The following is a 13729-nucleotide window of genomic DNA, read 5'->3' on the forward strand; positions in this document are numbered from 1 at the left end:
CGCTCTAAAGCTAAAAGCGTCTCGCTCAAAAGCTAAAAAAAAACAGCGCCGTAAGCAAGCTCTAAAAAAAACAGTGCCGTCAAATGCTGCCATGCGCTGCCTCTTGTTGAACTGCATTCTCCTCTCCCAACTCACGGCAACTCAGAGAGCAACGGCAACTCAGAGAGCAGAACGAAGACCTGTGACCATCAGGTTCTCTTTCTCTCTCTCTCTCTCTCCCTCTCTCCCTCTCTCTCTCTCTCTCTCTCTCTCTCTCTCTCTCTCTCTCTCTCTCTCTCTCTCTCTCTCTCTCTCTCTCTCTCTCTCTCTCTCTCTCTCAAGCATATGTACATAGTTTCCAGCATGTTTTCTTTGCGCATATGTGCGAAGCCTCTCGTTTTGTTGCCGAATCCAATATGTCTCGCTTCTTGTTGCTTCTGATTTGGCTTCAGGAATGGAGATGTATTTATTAGTCTTTCCGGGCTACTATTTTGCTTGATTCAAGCTTATTTCAAAGCTTCGGTTTGCGCTTAAGCAATCTCCCTCTCTCTCTCTCTCTCTCTCTCTCTCTCTCTCTCTCTCTCTCTCTCTCTCTCTCTCTCTCTCTCTCTCTCTCTCTCTCTCTCTCTCTCTCTCTCCACCGACCTGTTAAATCCCTCATCCTTAAGCCGGCCCTTCTATGTGACATCTTGGTCCAAAAAAGCCTCCATTGACCGATGCACCCATGTTTGCAAGTGGTAGCTTCTTAGAAACAACATAGAGAGCAGGAGGAAGATCAGTGACCACAAAAAAAGAGAGCTACGGCTTTCCACCGACCTTTGCTTGATTAAATAATTTATATATACAGCCTAGACTTGGTTTGACCCCCTGCAAGTAGAAATTTGAACTTGTTAAATGCCTCATCCTTAAGCCGGCCCTTCTATGCGACTTCTTGGTCCAAAAAAACTGCTTGTGACACACACACACACACACACACACACACACACACACACACACACACACACAAGCACCTCATGGCACAACTCATCTACACCAATGTTCGGGAAAATTCAGTTCCATAGACATACAAAAATCCCTCCAAGACAAATCTGAACTGGAAATTTTACATTACTAGAGAGTATTTCTACAAAATTAAACTATTTTTCATGCATTTCCTTGGTTCGGGCCTGCAACTCGATGGAGAGCAATACTCTCGTGGGATGCAAAAGCGATGTGGTTGCATTCAAGACTTTCCAATCAATCGGTCACAAGGCTTTTCCAATCAGCTCTTCTGCAATTTGTTCTCCCACTTTGCACTGTACATCTATCGAAAATTCATTGCTCCAGGGTTTGTGGCAATGATGTAGGGTGTAGATCTTCATTACTTGCTAGTGCATCTTGCTTGGATAACTTATTTGATGTTTTGAGACCATGTCCACCTTGTGCAACGTCTAGGAGGGGAGAGTTATTCTGCACGAGTAGGGGGTGTGCATGTTGAGGATAAAGGGGTCTCACTGGAAGGAATGGCAGTAGTGTTCACGATAATAACTAGACCTTCTCGCTCGTAGAAAAAAAGCCTACCTCGTCGACATAGCGAGTGCATTCTTCAATATCATAGATTCTGTAGGCCAAGCTCCTCCATATTCATTGCAGCAGTAGAAGGTCGACAATGTCACTGTTTGCCTCGTCGCCATATTCGAATTGACCTTCACCTGCAGTAAAGCCTCTGCACCTTCCCGGCGTAGCAATCATAGCAGCTTTGTGTGTATGTCCACCTTCAACTACCTTACTCAGCTCGTTTCTATAGGCGCAACTACTTATGGCCTAACTCCACTGTGTTCCACTGCAAACAGATCAAGAGAAACTTGTACACATCTCCTCTACATTTGCAACAACGACATATTCCAATGTGCGGTGAGCAAGAAGTGCCACATTTTAATCTTGAACGTTGAGGAAACAGTAAAAAGGAACACACTGAAAATTGCATGCTACCGTGGAAATGGCACGTTCCCTTGTATTATAAAAATTGGGGAGGACTGTGCAAACTCCCCCGTGCAGGGACACCAACACGTTTTCTTTTTTTTCTATAACATAAGAGGTAAAGAACACATACAAATAATGAGATTACTCTTAGAACCTTCAACATTGTGCTATCACTTTTCTAACTCTTCGTACTTATTTTTTGCAAGGGACATTCAGGAAATCAGCTATTGCTTGCCTCTTCTCAGTTCAAAATTCCACAACAGCACAATCCAGCACCAGGTACATGGTTGTTTCAAATGCTTGAACTGTTCGTTGCTTAGCCGTGACTAGTAAGTAAATATCACAAGGTTCTCATCGCATTGAACCATTAATATTGAGTCCGACTTAAGCCTTCAATGGACCATCATCAAAAGCATAGGTTACACCTCAGCAGATCAAAAGAGAGACATCACACTTCAATCAAGAAGAAGGCTAGATTTCTACCATGCTCACAATCATGGATTGATATTGTCAATTTAGTACACCGATGGAGTTCAGACGTAGCAGCGACATTCAGACCTTTAAGCATATGCTTTGTTTGTGGTGTAGTTTTCATCCAAAGAAGTGCCTCTTTTGATTGTACTCGAGCTCCAGACGAGACATCGATTGCAATGTTTGCTAGCGGTCTATTGGTATCCAGCTTAGAGGCTACACAAATAGAAATGCAATGGGGGCAGTGCTCCACTTGTGAGAACTCAAGCGCACATCACAGATATTGTGTGCCCTTACTTCCAGACTACACCAGAAGAATATTGAACGGAAATCAGCTTCACATTCAGCTACTGAGCGTCATCGACATATCTGTCAATGCCATCTCAACATTCACAACAATTGCACTAGGTACACTAGACATACGTTCAATATTAGATAACCCTCTGCTATCATGGAGTAAAGAGCATAGAACAACCTTCACAAAGCAAGATCTAGCTACATCACAAGTGACAGACATACTTGCATTCAATCTTGAGAATAACTTCGTACTCAGAAGTACATGTCGATGGCTGAACGACCGAATAAGAAGCTTGGCCGCTGCATACTAAGTCAAGATAGTGTGAGCAAGATCATTCAACAACAACAAGACAACGCACCGTTTGCACTGATGGCGCAACTGGACACAAGCTTGATGTTTGGTATAATTGAAAACATCGTTGAACCAGCCAAGAGAAGAGCATTCACCGCTAGCGATACTTACAAATTTGCTTCTCTGCAGATCCGTGGCCGTCAACAATTGCTAGAGAGAACAGTTACTTTCAAGCCCAACGGCATGCCTGCCGCATCAAGCTCTGTGAACAACATCATAATAGAGACAGCAACGTTTCCATTCCTGTTCCCTTTTGGGAAAGGCCAGTATGATGGTAAAATCAACTTCAGTATATATGTAAAGATACGTGCATCGACTCTGTTCTCCATTTACACCCTGTACAAGCCATACCTGCTCATAATGTACCAACTAAAGCAGGCACTTATGTTGGCTAACAATACATACACGAGCTTGTTGCAAAGGGACATTGACAAGTACAAGAAGGCCAATCGTATGTATATGTATATATATGTATACGTATGTATATATATATATGTGTGTGTGTGTATATAGATATATACATATATATCAGCACCCCTTCCAGCATGCCAGGTTCCTGCTCGTGGCACCGCAAGAACCTAAAGGACTTGATAGCAATGGTGGACGAATGGGGAATGCCTGATTTCTTCTTGACTTTCACTACCGATGAGGTCACAGACACAAGATGGCCTAAGATTGACACAATCGAGCTAATTGCACGTCAGTTGAATGCCTCCTTCACTTGGACAGACTGCCCAATCGAATGCGCCCTCACCTTCCACACTAAGTTCCAAATGCTTATGTCCAAATATATACTTGTGAAAGGTGTGTTGGGCCGTGTGCAACACCACTTGGTTAGATATGAGGTCCAAAATAGAGGATCATTGCATGCTCATGTCATACTGTGGATGCATGCAAAAGACAAAGAGCAACCATCTGCTGAGATAACTGCATACATCCCGCCAGAAACTAGCGCTGTGGTTTTGCCAGAAGTAAGCCGCCTCCGAGAACTCGTACTCAGGAAACAACTTCACAAGTGCTGTACAAGTTGTTACCGCGGTCAAAGAGATGGAGTATGTAAACACCGGTTTCCATTTCATGCGCAACCCCAGTCTTCAACGAACAAAATCACAGATGGCAATACTTTAGGCCCAGACATGAAGACAGAAATGTCGTACCGTACCACCCTACACTACTTCTGCTATGGGGTGCACACATGAATATACAGCGGGTCACCAATTCATCGTTGTCCTACTACCTCTTGAAGTATGCACTCAAAACTGAACCAATGGGCCATCTCAACATCCGCTCAGAAGATGCAGAGCGCTTAGGCCTAGGTGGCCTTGACACTGTAAAATTGAAGCTAATCTCAGCCTCTTTACTGTCGAAACCTATCTCAGCAACAGAAGTGGCATTAAATTGTTTGCAAATCCCAATCATTTCAAAGAGCGATATCGTCCAATACGTCGACTCATCACCCCGGCACTACGACAACGACTCATTTCTCACAACAATGATGTCTTGCTACACCCTGTTGATCTGTACTACACACGACCACAAACTCTGGAGAACCTTATGTTCTACGACTTCCACAAGAATTACACAGTGACGAAGGGAAAATAAAGAAAAAAAAGTATTTCAGAGGAGAACACCTACGGCCAATCGCTGCAGCGGCAACACCGACTAGTACGTTTCACAGACTTCCACCCAGGGCATCATCCGGAGGGTTTCTTTTACAACGTGCTGCTAAAGAGCATCACCTTCAGAAATGAATCCCAGCTGCTCTCACCGGAGAACACGTCCAGGTCATACTATCTTGAGTGCAAACTTAGAAATTTGATACTGACAGATGAGGACCTTGAGATGTACATCACAGAGTACACACAACAAAATATGCTCACAACAAATCAAACACACCAACTTCACAACATGATACTACAGAAGATATCCTCAACGAAGGTTGTCTCTTGCATTAGGTTAGACATCCCCCAAGGTTGAGAAAATATTATTTTTTGAAAAAAAAAAGAAAATATAGCTGCGAACTTCTTCCATCTTCATTTCATTGTTTTGTTCATTGTCTTTGTCATATAACATTGGTCATTGGCTACAACAATGTCTTTTTTTTTTCCCATTCAAACTATGGCAGACATGACAACTTATCAACTTCTTTGATTTAAATCCCTTTTCTTTTCAGTTTAGAATGGGTAGGCCGATTTCAGTTGATCTGATTGAGCAGCAGTCAGAATTTGAGACTGCAAGGTACATGTTGCAATACTGTCTTTACCCACATTTGCAAGAGCGGGTCCTCAGACACTACATGCATAAATGGAGTGAGTTCATTCCATGGCCAGTTCAGCCATCTATCCCATGGCATCCACATTACATCACTTGGAATACACTCGGTTGACGAATCACCATCGACATCGCCGTGCTAGCTGGTTGATCCACAAAACACCATTGTATGTTGTTCGTGCAGATTGCGGACGTGCTCGGCCTACTCGAGACTATAGAATTAAATTACTCTAACGTAGTCCCCAGCCACCTTCAGTCAGTTAAACAATTCGTTTCGTGCTATTTTTCTGTCAAACAGTTAGCCCACGCGCAACTCTGAAGAGCATCTTACTGATATAGCCCTTTCTTCCTGCATCAAAAACTCCCACTTATATGTGTTATTACCTAGTCCTCCTCCTCTTCTCCACAGAAGTTCTATCCATTTCATTGTAAGGAAGTCATTGCATGCTACATTCAAAGTCTCCCCAACTCTCGTTTGCTTAGTTCCATTCTTAATTCATCAACTTTTTGGCATGCTATTTACATCAAATCGTTTCAGTGACTTACACTCACTTAGTGTAACAAGATTTCTGCAAAACAAATAATAAGCACTCTCTCTCCCTCTCTCACCTTTCATTTCTTCATTCTTTTTTACGGATGTATACTCTTGTTCAGTGCTTGCACGAGATGAAAACAGTATATACATTCCTGCACGTACGAGTGACTTCTACTCCCTTACGCTAACAAGATTTGTCGGGGGGAAAAAAAGCGCACTCTCTCTCTCTCTCCCTCTCTCCCTCTCTCTCTCTCTCTCTGTCTCTCTCTTAGATTTCACTTCTATGTTCTTTTTACTAATATTTACTCTTTTTCAATGCTTCGATGCTTCTACCACTTCCGATTATTCAGGCTGACGAAGAGCAAATAACTGATCAGCCTTGTTTACGATGACACGCTAAAAATTGAGCCGGCTGAGTTGTACTAGGCATACTCTTTGCAAAAGGGAGCCCGTTGCAGTGATGAGTGCGACAAAACTGTCATGATGTGTGGCACTAGTGACTAGAGAAGCTAAAACCTGCCATGACAATGTTACAGACTGACATTGCATGCCCCAGCCAATGATACTCTCTCCCCTCTCTCGCTCTCGAGTCTCTCATGCTGGTTCGTCTGTAGGAATCTTTGAAGATTCCAAGTTCTTTCTCATTCTATCGAGACCTGGAACAAAACTATTGTTGAGCATATGGGGATTCGACCTCACTACATCCAGGCTCCCCACCAGACTCATTGCTAACCATCTGAATCCACCTCCAACGCTGTCTATACATCGACTCTCTAAAACCAAAAAAAAAATTCAGCTCAGCGGCTCTTGTTGACGGGGCTTGCTGAATTTTGGCAGATGTTTGCAAGGCAGCTCTCTCCCAGGCACGCGTCTCAAGGAAACTGTGTGTAGGTTGTTGTAGGGAAGGCTTGTTCCTCTCCCTCAATTCTCGTCAAGCAGCTGCAGGGCAGCTATGTCTGCACCGTTGCTATGCATGCGGCAGTGTAGGCTGTGTCGGACAGAATAGGGAGTGGAAAAAGGGGCAAGCAAAATATTAACGAGAGGATCGTTGCAGATTCCTGCTAAAATGGGATTTTTCAAAAATCGTCGGCTCCATACTGGTGCAATTACGCGATTCCAAAAACTCCACATAGATTACACACTAATGAACTGCGCCTGACCACCTTACAGGCTCAGTAGCCGTGGCCCGTCGTTATTTACTTGGTACGGTTCTATCTCATGATACCCCTTCACAGCACTCTGCTCTGCTAGGTGAGGGCGCTTACATGTCTGCGACACTTGCAAATCAGCTATCGAGTTGTTGGGTATCCACAAAGGACCACAGGGTTTCTCGAAGCAGAGATTTGTTATGGAAGGAATTTTTCAAGGATCCCTCAAAATGATGGGATAATCGCTACAACAAGCCAAGCCCAAGACATGCAGACTTCAAGCATAAAGTCACCGGCCAGCGTTTGTGGATGGGTAGCTCGGATAATCCATCTTGGGTTCAAGAAGAGCTCAGAAATTGCGGACTCACAGGGGAGCTCTGTGATGGTACTGCTACCTCCACCCTAGTCGACTCTTTCGTTGCCTCACTTCAGTCTTGTGCCCAGAACAAAGATCTGGTCAGAGGCACCAGCATACACCATAACGTTGTGCAAATGCAGTTGCTTGAGGAATGTGCAACAGGAGGGCCTCCTACCAGATGCAGTCATGTATGTGTGTGCATTGAGAGCTTGTGCTGCATTAAAAAGTTCTGACAAGGGGAAAAAAATCCATGATGAGATTGCCAGGCAAGGTTTGTTGCATAACAACATTGTGCTCGGTGGAGCTCTTGTGGACATGTATGCTAAGTGTGGAACTGTTTCAGAGGCCCAACAGGTGCTTGAGGAGCTCCCTTTGTGGAATGTTGTTTCTTGGAATGCACTCGTTGCGGTATATGCACAAGAAGGTGACAGTGTGCAAGCACTTAATTGCCTTGAGAAGATGGAGCATGAGGGCATCGCTCCAAATGCAGTGACATATATTTGCACCTTGAAAGCATGTGCCCTGGCTAAATCAGCTGACAAGGGAAAATACATTCATGACGAGATTGTGAGGCAGGGGTTGCTACAGACTGACATTGCACTGGGTAATGCTCTTGTGGACATGTATGCTAAGTGTGGAAAAACTTCAGAAGCACAATGGATTCTTGAGGGACTCCCTTTCAGAGATATTGTCTCTTGGAATGCATTGATTACAGGATTTGTCCAAGAAGGTGAAGCTGAGCAAGCATTGGACTGCCTTGAGCAGATGCAATGTGATGGAATCCCTCCAGATGCAGTGACGTATGTTTGTGCATTGAAAGCTTGTGCCACAATCAGAGCCTTAGATAGGGGAAAGAAAATTCACAGCGAGATTTCCGGACAGGGCTTGTTGCAAAGCAATATTGTGCTGGGTAATGCTCTTGTGGATATGTATGCCAAATGTGGGGATGTTTCAGAGGCACAACGGGTGCTCAAGGTTCTGAGTTTTTTGGATGTGGTCTTGGAATGCACTGATTGGAGGATATGCACTAGAGAATGAAGCTGAGCAAGCTTTGATCTGCTTTGAACAGATGCAGCATGAGGGCATGCTTCCAGATGGAGTGACATATGCTAGTGCCTTGAAAGCATGTGCTGCAATTAGAGCTGTCGACAAGGGAAAACAAATCCACCAGGAGGTTGTGAGGCAGGGGTTGTTGCACAATGATGTTGTGTTGGGTAATGCACTTGTGGATGTGTATGCCCAATGCGGGTATATTTCAGAGGCACGACAGGCACTTGAGGAACTCTCTTATCGAGATGTTGTCTCTTGGAATGCATTGATCGGGGGACATGCACACAAAGGTGAAGCTGAGCAAGCACTTCACTGCCTTGAACAGATGGAGCAAAAGGGTATCCTTCCGGATGCAGTGTCATGTGCTTGCGCACTTAATGTGTGCAGTCATCGAGGTCTAGTAGAGGAGGGACAATTAGTTTTTCTGAAGATGGGCACCAAATATGGCGTAAAACCAAGCCTAGACAGTTACATATGCATGATTGACCTTTTTGGGCGTGCAGGTCACCTAGAAAAGGCAGTAAGACTTATTCAAGAGATGCCATCCTCTGATCATAAAGCTATTTGGCATGCCTTGTTGGGTGTTTGTTGGAAATGGGCAGATGCCATTGTGGGAGAATGGGCCTTTGAACAGGCAATTAAGTTAGATAAGAATGACAGTTCATCTTACATTCTCATGGCGAACATTTATGGAGCCTCTGGCATGGAAGAGAAGGCAAAAGGCATTGAGGCAATGAGAATTAGGAATGAAGCCAGGGGGCTGGTGGGGATTGACTCCAGCATTGTTCCGTATTGGAGACAAGAAGGCTGAGGTCTTTCTTCTAACAGGCAAAATGGCTCCTTCAAGAAGCTTGTAGTATCAACCCCCCTTGTCCCCAGGGATCCTATTATATAAATTGAATGTGCATCCTTAAACTCAGCACCACCAAAGAGCTTTTTCTAGATCAGGGCGGCAGAGCATCCACACTACCCATTTAGCGTCCATCCCTCACAGTATTGCTTGCCTGCAATTGTCGGATTTTGTGCCAAGTCAGAATATTCACGAAGACCTGCCAACGACATCACGCCAACTCAGACTGCGTCAGGAATTAATGCAGCACCCGATTTGCGCCAAGTCAGCAGACATAATATTGAAGCTACCCGATCTCAGCCAGCTTAGCAGACAGAATTTTGTGCAGTTTCTGCGTTGAGTGCTATATGTCACTTGTGCAGTCACCTGCATGCACAGTAACTGGCCCCCCTCCTCCCGACTTGACGGCTGGGAATGGTCAATTGATGACCATTCCCTAGGTAACCATTCCCTTTGTAATGCATGCTCTTGGCCTGCTCCTCCCGGCTTCGGCCGGTCACCATGCAGTCACCTGCATTACAGAAAATGGTCACCAACAGACCATTCCCTACCCATCAAGGTCGAGAGCAGCCCCTCCCAGCCATCCATCTCTTGTCAATTTTGAGCAGGAATACCAGCCTGCACGTGATGGATGGCCACCATGTCAGCACCCAGAATGGAAAACACACTCATCCAATCATGTGATGTGTCAGCTGGTGGAATGGCATGTGCTTCTGACACCTCAGTACTCAAATATGCCCCATTCTCTAATCAATGTGCCCCAACTTAGTAGCTAGGTATGCCTCTGTTGCTGCCAACTCAGCCTTCGGAATATCGCCATGCCGCAGCCAGAGCACATCCTGCACATCTCTACAGCCTTTGCACAGTGTTGGCAACTTGGCATCCGACCTCGCACACCTTCCACATCTTGCACAGTACTGGTATCTGACATTTGCAATGACTAGTTTATGACCAATGATTTGCCATGTAGCTCACAGACGATGAGCCAGGCAATGAGTTTGCATCCAGTGCTCGAGTTGGTGTTGACTTTGCATCCATTGCTTGAGCTAGTGGGGCTGCATGAATATGCATGCAATGCAAACATAAGGATTATAAGAGTATGATTTGGGCAAGCAAGCCGAGGAGCTTTACAAGGCCTAGTGCTTTGTAATTGATCACCAACAATTGACTCTCACTAGAAATCGCATCTTGATGTGATGAATCGGAAAAATCGCTGTGTGATATCAATTGATAGGTCTATGAAGATCAAGGGTCAAGTTAAGTGTGTGGGTTGCCAAACAATCAGTGAGAATTTGGATGGCGATGAAAATAATTATAAATGACAATTCAAACAACAAAACATACACCCATTCAAACTTCCACAATCGAGTCTGATCACTTATGCAGGGAATGTTGCTGTTTATTCATAAACCAATTTATCTGTTCATTCAGCCTCATTGTTGTACATTTGGCCAGTGCAAGCTTCGGTGTTATTTTCATCGAAGTGCAAATACCTGAGCTCAAGTCCCAAAAGCGTCATTCTGAACCTCTCTTTTTCAGAAAGATCAGGAAGTTTTGTAAGAATGTTTCAAGGATGGCTGCTTTAGACAAGTTAGGAGTAATTGATGATGGTGGAAACATTAACGTACTGAGTTAAGCTCGCTCGATATGGCAATTACACCGGCACATTGAACAGCTAATTATAGGGGTTCCGATTTACGTATAATATCAGATAATTAAGTGGTAAGTGGTGATAATTGGAGCAACTTACTGATGTAAGCTCATTAATTATGTCAATGTTTATGCTAGTTAGACACATTTGACAACTAATGTGGGTCTGATTGCTCTGTAATGAAGTCACTATCCTCATCAAACATGGCACGCACATTGTGTATATATGGAGGCTGAATGCGGAGAAAATCACTCGCGTGCCCTCTTGCTGAAGCTCCATGTTCCAAATCAAGGTTAGGGACTGCATTCATGTCTGGAAAAGATTGTGAGCATGTGAGTCTTTTCAACTTGGAGGTTGAAGCTTGCTTAGAGATAGTGTTGGTTGGTCGAAGATGCACCACTTCTGGATCTTTTTTGTTGATAATCGACCAGCTTTCCGGCCTATACTGTGCCGCACAATGATTGCAACTTGATGCATCACGACGGTGATCAGTATCCCTGTTAAGATGGACAAGAGTTGGCAAATGTTATCTGCAAGCCGAGGGTATGGCGCCGGTGGGTGTATGCGTAAAACTAACTACTAGAGTAAAGAAAATCTTAGTGTTTTGAAAATTATAATCATCCCTACTGCTATGTAGATCAATTGTTAATGTTGATACTTGTGCTTTCAAATCCCATAGTGACAAAATGAAAGTGAGATAATGCCTACGATTTCACTATGAGAGACATTTGAGATACATGATATATTGGCATTTACATGGATATTGGTAGAGTCAAGCTTTTTCCTCGCTCGACTTCAAGCTTGAGTCTTTGTTCAAGCTCTAAAACCTGCAAAAACCATAGCAATATTGGCTCTACAGTTCCTGCATTAAGAAGGTAATTAAATTGACCTTTAGCAATATAAGCTCTTTTGATTTTGTTGAAGGTGACACTCACCTTTTTGGCCAAGTGTTGAGCTCTCTGTTTCTCAGCCTTGTACTCTGCACGTTGTGCATGGAGACGAGCCCGAAGGAACTCAATAGTTGTTATTGAGGGATCTTCTTCTCTACAATCATGTAAAGACGGTAAAGAGGCAAAAGAAAATTAGCTCTCCTCAAAGCCCACCCTGTTAAATCAAATGGAAAAACTTGAAAATAGTGGTTTCTAGGAAGATTTTGATGCTAAAATTCTTTATTTTTTGTGTGTCTCTGATATTTTGGAAGGTAACTCACATGCACAGAAGCTATGTTATGTAAATTAATGCATGTAAATAAAAAACTGAGACCCTTACTTGGATGAAGCTGCAGAAAAAGTGAGACTGCGCTCCAGTGTTTTGAGATAACTGCGCGCTTTTTTGTCGATGGCTTTGACAAAGCTAGTGCTGTTGGCAGGAGGGGAAGCAGAATCTGAGCATTCATGATGAGATAGCGGGTGGTTAGCATAGGGTGGTGCAACAACCACAGCTACACTAATAGGAGGCTGAGGAGCATCTTGAGCTGCCATAATGACATTCGATCGTCCCATGGAAATCACGCTTGCGGGCTTTCAGTCGATCTTGCACACACACAATCTCAATATTACCGAGAAATTTGAAGAGTTTGCATTATATCAGAGTATCCTTTCTATCCAAAAATGAATTAAGAGCCTAATGACGCTGACTTTTTATACAAGTCCATGTATAACTACAGATTATCTGCACAAACTTGTCAGTCAAACTGCCAAGATGATATCCATTTCCCTGTGATGCAATAATGTATAAGTGTCAGAATTAGGTGTGTGAGTTTGGGGGGAGCTGCTCATCCAACGGGCCACAACATCCTAGCTAATATAGGGAAGTGGATGAGTGTTAAATTAACTCGGGAGCTGCCAAAAGCTTAATGAACATTAACTGTTGAGTTGGGCTTTACTACATAATCTGCTGCTTCTGCTCAGGGGCGCTGGCCTGTAGATAAACAGCAGCTGAGAGAGAGAGAGAGAGAGAGAGAGAGAGAGAGAGAGAGAGAGAGACATACATTGCCAATTGGCGCTTGCAATCGATGGCCTCCGTGGAGGCAAAGATTTGGTTCCTTGATGTATTTATACGTGTTCTGAGAGAGAGAGAGAGAGAGAGAGAGAGAGAGAGAGAGAGGCAGGCATCTATGCTCTGTACGATACTAGGCATCATTCTCATCTTTTTTTTTTCGTGATTTTAAACGTGCTTTGTGTATGGTATACGCGCGCGCGAGGCGTGCCGTGCAGTGCTCGAAAAAAAACCTAGGTTTAGTGTAATCCCACTTACAAATTTTGAAATTTACCTCTAAATTTTGTATTTGAAGGTGAGAAAACCTACAAAATTTTGAAGAAATTAGTGTCAAATTTAGTCGATTTACCTCTATTGTTTCACATATGTAGGTTTGCCAAGTTTTTGGAAAAATGTTTTTTTCGAGCATTGGTGTTGTGTGTGTGTGTGTGTGTGTGTGTGAGAGAGAGAGAGAGAGAGAGAGAGAGAGAGAGAGAGATTTATGAAATAATTGCACTGATCCACTTGTTTATAAGAATGGAGGATGTCCTCAAGACTAAGTAACATGGGGTCTTCAATGAAACCCCGACCATGGGATTCACGATGGGGCACTACGGGCAAGAATCACGGGATGCACGGCACCATTCGATCGGCGAAAAGTAAACTAGGACAAGGGAAGGTGGACGCCCAAGTTTACTTATAAAGGTTAAATGTTTGCTACCAATGTCACATGATGTGCGTGGGCGAGGTGGATCCCGGATTCGAATCGCGTGGCCGCAAAGGGACCCATTTTTGTTGGGCCGTCCATCCGGCTCAAGATTCCCACGG

The 13729-nt window shown here is 43.9% G+C and overlaps 1 protein-coding gene and 1 pseudogene across 2 annotated transcripts; one reads left to right on the top strand and one right to left on the bottom strand.

The window, feature by feature from the left end:
* The first annotated feature begins 6606 nt into the window (after positions 1-6606).
* LOC147461312 (pentatricopeptide repeat-containing protein At1g03540-like) lies at positions 6607-10785 on the top strand (annotated as a pseudogene).
* On the bottom strand, positions 10652-13017 carry LOC147461313 (uncharacterized). Of its 2 annotated transcripts, none has more exons than XM_086508886.1 (5): positions 12915-13017; positions 12194-12456; positions 11860-11968; positions 11681-11751; positions 10652-11421 (listed from the first exon to the last, which is right to left on the bottom strand). In XM_086508886.1, the coding sequence occupies exons 2-5, from the start codon at positions 12424-12426 to the stop codon at positions 11079-11081; spliced, it is 756 nt and encodes a 251-aa protein (XP_086365012.1). In that variant the 5' UTR covers positions 12427-12456; positions 12915-13017; the 3' UTR covers positions 10652-11078. The 2 variants fall into 2 exon arrangements, with proteins under 2 accessions (XP_086365012.1, XP_086365013.1); XM_086508887.1 differs by lacking the exon at positions 12915-13017 and adding an exon at positions 12792-12810.
* Positions 13018-13729: the final 712 nt, after the last annotated feature.

This window comes from Adiantum capillus-veneris, chromosome 3, assembly GCF_014529385.1.
Source record: "Adiantum capillus-veneris isolate H3 chromosome 3, ASM1452938v2, whole genome shotgun sequence".
Taxonomy (NCBI): Eukaryota; Viridiplantae; Streptophyta; class Polypodiopsida; order Polypodiales; family Pteridaceae; genus Adiantum; species Adiantum capillus-veneris.